Source organism: Protomyctophum bolini (genome assembly GCF_963924005.1).
Source record: "Protomyctophum bolini genome assembly, chromosome: 16".
Classification (NCBI taxonomy): Eukaryota; Metazoa; Chordata; class Actinopteri; order Myctophiformes; family Myctophidae; genus Protomyctophum; species Protomyctophum bolini.
In genome coordinates this window covers 1,282,834-1,290,252 of record NC_137877.1, presented here as the reverse complement: position 1 = coordinate 1,290,252, position 7,419 = coordinate 1,282,834, and the positions used below count along the sequence as shown (strand labels likewise).

The following is a 7,419-nucleotide window of genomic DNA, read 5'->3' as shown; positions in this document are numbered from 1 at the left end:
TTCATCAGCTACAGCGTACTGTACATGCGTACTGTACATGCGTACTGTGGCACATGTTAACACATTTAGTACCGGAACTGCATCAAAATAAAGGCGCTGCTTGCGCCAGAGTAATCGCCAGAGTAGTGATTGCTTCTATTTTGAAAGCCATGAACCGGAAATACTTTCTTAAAAAAGTTGACTGACAAAGTGCCATCACAATCTCCGATCATCTTAATATATTTATATACGCTCCAAAAAGAGTTCATATTTTGCGGAGAGACGGATGAAGAGCAGAAACGCAGCGCCAGCATATCGATCCATTAATCACCACGGAGAGCGCCCTGGATGAGGAGATACGAGTCATTCTTTCCGCCGCGCTAACATGGGAGTCAATGACAAGCTAATAGTTTCACAGAGCGTTAGCATACGGCAAGCGAAAAGCGAAATGCCAAAAAAAAAAAAAGTAATTATTCTGAATATTATTATCTCGCCCCGCGTCGTTTGGACGTCGCTAGGACATCCACAGACGTCTAAGGCACCTCTCGGTTCCAATCCTTATGACGTTTCAGGACGTATTATGTACAAAATGTGTTAACGGTTTTTCTAAAAAGCGTAGCGTTAGGCTGTAGATCTGCTATTTTTCAATCGTTTTAAATAATGCTTAACCCGTTCTGACCCGAGATCAGATTCTAAAAATGTTCTTCTACATCCTGACAGTTTTCTGAAAAAGCCTATGTTTCTACGTCAGTCGTTCTTTCGATTTTTCAAAAATAGCAGACCTACAAGCTCGTAGCGCGCCACTCGGTGGCGCGCTATGAGCTTGTAGATCTGCTATTTTTCAATAGCTAAAGCATGACATGATGCTAACACCCAAAAGGGGTTCCCGTTCAGAATGGGATAAAGTCCAATGCACATCTTGGCTGCTCTAAAGTGCTCTAAACAAACATTGTCATAATGTCCTCAAAAGTCCATAAACAAACATTACAAAGTCCATAGACTTGGCTGGCCATATATGACGTACTTTTCAAAAGCCATGCATTAGAGGGGCTAGCACCCCTCAAAAATATATATATAATATACATAAAACATACAGAATTAAGTCAATCCACTGCTTCAAGAGAGGGCTAATTTTATTCCCTGACCTCATGTTCAATAACTGAAAATGAGAAACAAAGATTCACCCATTCACACACCTTTACATAGAGTGTGCATTACATTCACCCATTCACACACCTTTACATAGAGTGTGCATTACATTCACCCATTCACACACCTTTACATAGACTGTGCATTACATTCACCCATTCACACACCTTTACATAGACTGTGCATTACATTCACCCATTCACACACCTTTACATAGAGTGTGCATTACCTTCACCCATTCACACACCTTTACATAGACTGTGCATTACATTCACCCATTCACACACCTTTACATAGATGGTGCATTACATTCACCCATTCACACACACCCATTCACACACCTTTACATAGATGGTGCATTACATTCACACATTCACACACCTTTACATAGATTGTGCATTACATTCACCCATTCACACACATTCACACACCTTTACATAGATTGTGCATTACATTCACCCATTCACACACCTTTACATAGATGGTGCATTACATTCACCCATTCACACACACACACACACACACACACACACACAATCACACACCTTTACATAGATTGTGCATTACATTCACCCATTCACACACCTTTACATAGATGGTGCATTACATTCACACATTCACACACCTTTACATAGATGGTGCATTACATTCACCCATTCACACACACCCATTCACACACCTTTACATAGATGGTGCATTACATTCACACATTCACACACCTTTACATAGATTGTGCATTACATTCACCCATTCACACACCTTTACATAGATTGTGCATTACATTCACCCATTCACACACACACATTCACACACCTTTAGATAGATTGTGCATTACATTCACCCATTCACACACCTTTACATAGACTGTGCATTACATTCACCCATTCACACACCTTTACATAGACTGTGCATTACATTCACCCATTCACACACCTTTACATAGAGTGTGCATTACATTCACCCATTCACACACCTTTACATAGACTGTGCATTACATTCACCCATTCACACACCTTTACATAGATTGTGCATTACATTCACCCATTCACACACCTTTACATAGACTGTGCATTACATTCACCCATTCACACACCTTTACATAGACTGTGCATTACATTCACCCATTCACACACCTTTACATAGACTGTGCATTACATTCACCCATTCACACACCTTTACATAGACTGTGCATTACATTCACCCATTCACACACCTTTACATAGAGTGTGCATTACATTCACCCATTCACACACCTTTACATAGACTGTGCATTACATTCACCCATTCACACACCTTTACATAGACTGTGCATTACATTCACCCATTCACACACCTTTACATAGACTGTGCTTTACATTCACCCATTCACACACCTTTACATAGATTGTGCATTACATTCACCCATTCACACACCTTTACATAGATTGTGCATTACATTCACCCATTCACACACACAATCACACACCTTTACATAGATTGTGCATTACATTCACCCATTCACACACCTTTACATAGATTGTGCATTACATTCACCCATTCACACACATTCACACACCTTTACATAGATTGTGCATTATTCACCCATTCACACACCTTTACATAGATTGTGCATTACATTCACCCATTCACACACCTTTACATAGATTGTGCATTACACTCACCCATTCACACACCTTTACATAGATTGTGCATTACATTCACCCATTCACACACACATTCACACACCTTTACATAGATTGTGCTTTACATTCACACATTCACACACCGATGGCGGCGGAAACCATGCAAGGCACCAACCAGCACATCAGGAGAAATCAGGGGTTCAGTGTCACGCACGCACACGCACACACACGCCCACACGCACGCACGCACACACACACACACACACACACACACACACACACACACACGCCCGCGCACACACACACACACATACACACACACACGCCCGCGCACACACTCCCGCGCACACACACGCGCCCCTGTGTGTGGACCTACCCAGGTTGTACCAGACGTCCATCTCCCCGCTCAGCGTTCGCACCTCGATGATGCTCTGGCCCAGGAAGTCGTCCGACTCCCTCTTCAGTCGCTGCTTCATCCGAGACTTGATGTCGTCGTCCTCGTCCCAAACGCGCAGCTTGATGCGGTCCGAAGAGTTGTGGCACTCGCTGTGGAAGGAGGAGAACGAGGGTGATGTGGAGGTCAGGAGGTCAGGAGAACGAGGGAGATGTGGAGGTCAGGAGAACGAGGGAGATGTGGAGGTCAGGAGGTCAGGAGGACGAGGGAGATGTGGAGGTCAGGCAGTGTTGTTTTTGGCAGCAAATTTCTATTTTAGTTTACGGGCCAAGCTACACCAGGCAATTCTGCGCGCGTGCGTATGCGTTTACTGCGCACGTTTACTGCGCGCGTACAGTGTGTTTGGATAGGACCAATATATGTCAATAATACCAGCTACACCAGACGCACGGATACCGCGGGCCATCCTACGCATGCTCTAAAAATAGGATCGGTTTACGTGCGTATAATGCCCCCATGCGTGCACATCTATATATCCTCCCGGAAGGTCCCGCACAAACCTGCCGCGCGCCTGACAGATCGATGTGGCCATGCAGGGCATTTGGCTTAACGCACGCACGGTCCGCGCGTTTAGAGTAAACGTGCGAGAAAAGCCTGGTGTAGCTTGGCCGTCAGTCATAGTCTTTGGACTGAGACTTCATTTAGTTTTAGTCATATTTTAGTCACCTGGAATGTCTTGGTGTTAGTTTATAGTTTTAGTCGACTAAATCTATCGTTGATTTAGTCGACTAAAATGTATTTAGGCGGGTCTTGATGCCGTCGTAATGACTGTTTTTACACTTGCTGAAAATAGACGATCTACAAGCTAATATGATTGGATCCCCGGCATCCAGCAAAGAGACTGGCTCTCCCTCTGGGAGAGAAACGGGTGACCTACAAAGACCTCTTCAGCACCACGGACAGAGTCTCTAATACAGCTCTACTGCTGTGTGACCTCTTCAGCACCACGGACAGAGTCTCTAATACAGTCTCTACTGCTGTGAGACCTCTTCAGCACCACGGACAGAGTCTCTAATACAGCTCCACTGCTGTGAGACCTCTTCAGCACCATGGACAGAGTCTCTGATACAGCTCTACTGCTCTGACCTCTTCAGCACCACGGACAGAGTCTCTAATACAGTCTCTACTGCTGTGAGACCTCTTCAGCACCACGGACAGAGTCTCTAATACAGCTCTACTGCTGTGAGACCTCTTCAGCACCACGGACAGCTCTACTGCTGTGAGACCTCTTCAGCACCACGGACAGTCTCTAATACAGCTCTACTGCTGTGAGACCTCTTCAGCACCACGGACAGAGTCTCTAATACAGCTCTACTGCTGTGAGAACTCTTCAGCACCACGGACAGAGTCTCTAATACAGCTCTACTGCTGTGAGACCTCTTCAGCACCACGGACAGAGTCTCTAATACAGCTCTACTGCTGTGAGACCTCTTCAGCACCACGGACAGAGTCTCTAATACAGCTCTACTGCTGTGAGACCTCTTCAGCACCACGGACAGAGTCTTTAATACAGCTCTACTGCTGTGAGACCTCTTCAGCACCACGGACAGCGTCTCTAATACAGCTCTACTGCTGTGAGACCTCTTCAGCACCACGGACAGAGTCTTTAATACAGCTCTACTGCTGTGAGACCTCTTCATTGAGCAGAGGAGATGGAACAGGTTTCCAGGGCATTTCCAGCAGACAATCACCGACGGCCACTTGTACTGATGGACACTATGGATTCAGTCCTCCTGAATTACAGTACAGTACAGTACAGTACATAGTTACTGTACATAATTACAGTACAGTGAATTACAGTACAGTACATGGTGTTGGTCGTGTTGGAAGGAAACTGGAGCATTGAAGGAGCATTTTTTCAACCGTATACTGTATTCATAATAATGTTGATCATCCCTAATATGGTCATTGATCAGTACTGGTGACCAATAAGTGAGATCAACAGGTATCGTCTTCCTTGATTGGTCAACCCAAACCATCGGCTTCACGGATTGGACAAACCTTGCGTGATGTTTGTGCCTCTGAACAAATATAAGTGGAGACGCAAAATGCTCCATGCATTTACACATCAGGACTTGACCAATAGGATACCATCGACCAATAGGATACCATTGACCAAGAGGATACCATTAACCAATAGGATACCATTGATTGACCAATAGGATACCATTAACCAATAGGATACCATTGATTAACCAATAGGATACCATTGACCAGTAGGATACCATTGACCAGTAGGATACCATTGACCAATAGGATACCATTGACCAAGAGGATACCGTTGACCAATAGGATTTCTCCACTGTGGTACTGCTGTGAGTAATGTTACGCTGGGCGGTGCGTCTGAGAGGACCAGGAACAACCAATCAGAGAGCTGTGACAGTGAGACACTGTGTGTACTCCTTTGGAGGTGACGAGGATCACATTGATGTGCACGTCTTCAACACAGTGTCTTTGACCTGGAGAAAGTTGACCCCAGTGACCCCTGGAAGAGGAGAACGCCACCTTGAGGTTCCCTCCATGCGCTACGGCCACACAGCTGTGCTGATTGAATATACCGTCTACCTCTGGGGAGGATGTACTAAACAAGGTTACTGTAACATGCTTTATGCCTTTGATGTTGACGCCCAAACATGGTTCAAACCACAGGTTTCTGGGACCGTTCCAGAGGGGAGGTGGTACCACTCAGCCTGTGTGTTGGGGAAGGTCATGTTTATCCATGGAGGATACAACCAGACTGGATCCACTAATGACATCTACAAGTTGGACCCCACCACAATGGTCTGGACTTTAATCAACACCAGTGGAACTCCACCTCCTGATTCACGCTGTCACTCTGCCACCATCATCGGGACAAAGATGTTTGTATTTGGGGGCTATGGGGGGGGTCAGGACTACAACACCATCAGAGTGTTTGACACAGAGACCATCCAGTGGATGAACACACCTTCTACACAGCTGTTTCTAGACGAACGCTGGGATCATTCAGCCTTTACCTACAATGGAGAGCTGTACATATGACCTTCAATGATGTGTGGAAATTCAACCCAGAGACCTTCTCCTGGAAGAAGGTTGAGCCGAAAGGGGAAGGCACATGTTCAGGGAGGTTTAATATGTGCTGTTGCATGCTGGGAGATCGTGTCATCCTCTTTGGAGCAGACAACAGACCAGGTGACCTGTATGTCTTAGACTTCAGTCCTAGCCTCAAGACATTATGCAAGCTGGCAGTTATTCAGTACGGTCTGGATCAGTCTGAACTCACACACGACATCAGGTGGGAACTGGCAGCCATGACTGGCAAAAATGAACAACAAAAATAATCCCCAAAGTGTCAGCCATGATGATTTCCAACAGCAGCTGAATAAAACAACACAATAATAAAATAAATCAATAAATTATAAATAAATAAATCATCAAGGGTTGGATTGGGGGGGGTCAGTAGCACCACGGACAGCGTCTCCATTACAGCTCTACTGCTGTGTGACACACACACACACACACACACACACACACACACACACACACACACACACACACACACACACACACACACACACACACACACACACAAAACCACTTCCAAGGACTGCAGATCCTCCTGTCAGTAGCAGATAGACAGATTTGCTATAATGAATACAGGTGTGATTTTATTTGCCCATCGGTGTGGTTTGGAAACACAGAAAACCCCTCTAAACACAGGACAGATAGGGAGGACAATAGATGCTACATCTGGGGGTTAAACCCCTCTAAACACAGGACAGATAGGGAGGACAATAGATGCTACATCTGGGGGTGAAACCCCTCTAAACACAGGACAGATAGGGAGGACAATAGATGCTACATCTGGGGGTTAAACCCCTCTAAACACAGGACAGATAGGGAGGACAATAGATGCTACATCTGGGGGTTAAACCCCTCTAAACACAGGACAGATAGGGAGGACAATAGATGCTACATCTGGGGGTTAAACCCCTCTAAACACAGGGCAGATAGGGAGGACAATAGATGCTACATCTGGGGGTTAAACCCCTCTAAACACAGGACAGATAGGGAGGACAATAGATGTTACATCTGGGGGTTAAACCCCTCTAAACACAGGACAGATAGGGAGGACAATAGATGCTACATATGGGGGTTAAACCCCTCTAAACACAGGACAGATAGGGAGGACAATAGATGCTACATCTGGGGGTTAAACCCCTCTAAACACAGGAC

At 45.3% G+C, this 7,419-nt stretch overlaps 1 protein-coding gene across 1 annotated transcript in view; it reads right to left on the bottom strand.

The window, feature by feature from the left end:
* The window catches only part of LOC308330371 (protein unc-13 homolog B-like), a gene marked incomplete at both ends in the record, with an annotated part of 61,113 nt that overhangs the window by 46,438 nt on the left and 7,256 nt on the right, over positions 1–7,419 (bottom strand). Inside the window, one exon of the mRNA XM_080785217.1 lies at positions 3,127–3,296. Coding sequence (XP_080641343.1) covers positions 3,127–3,296 — 170 coding nt within the window. The remainder of the gene's footprint in view (positions 1–3,126; positions 3,297–7,419) is intronic.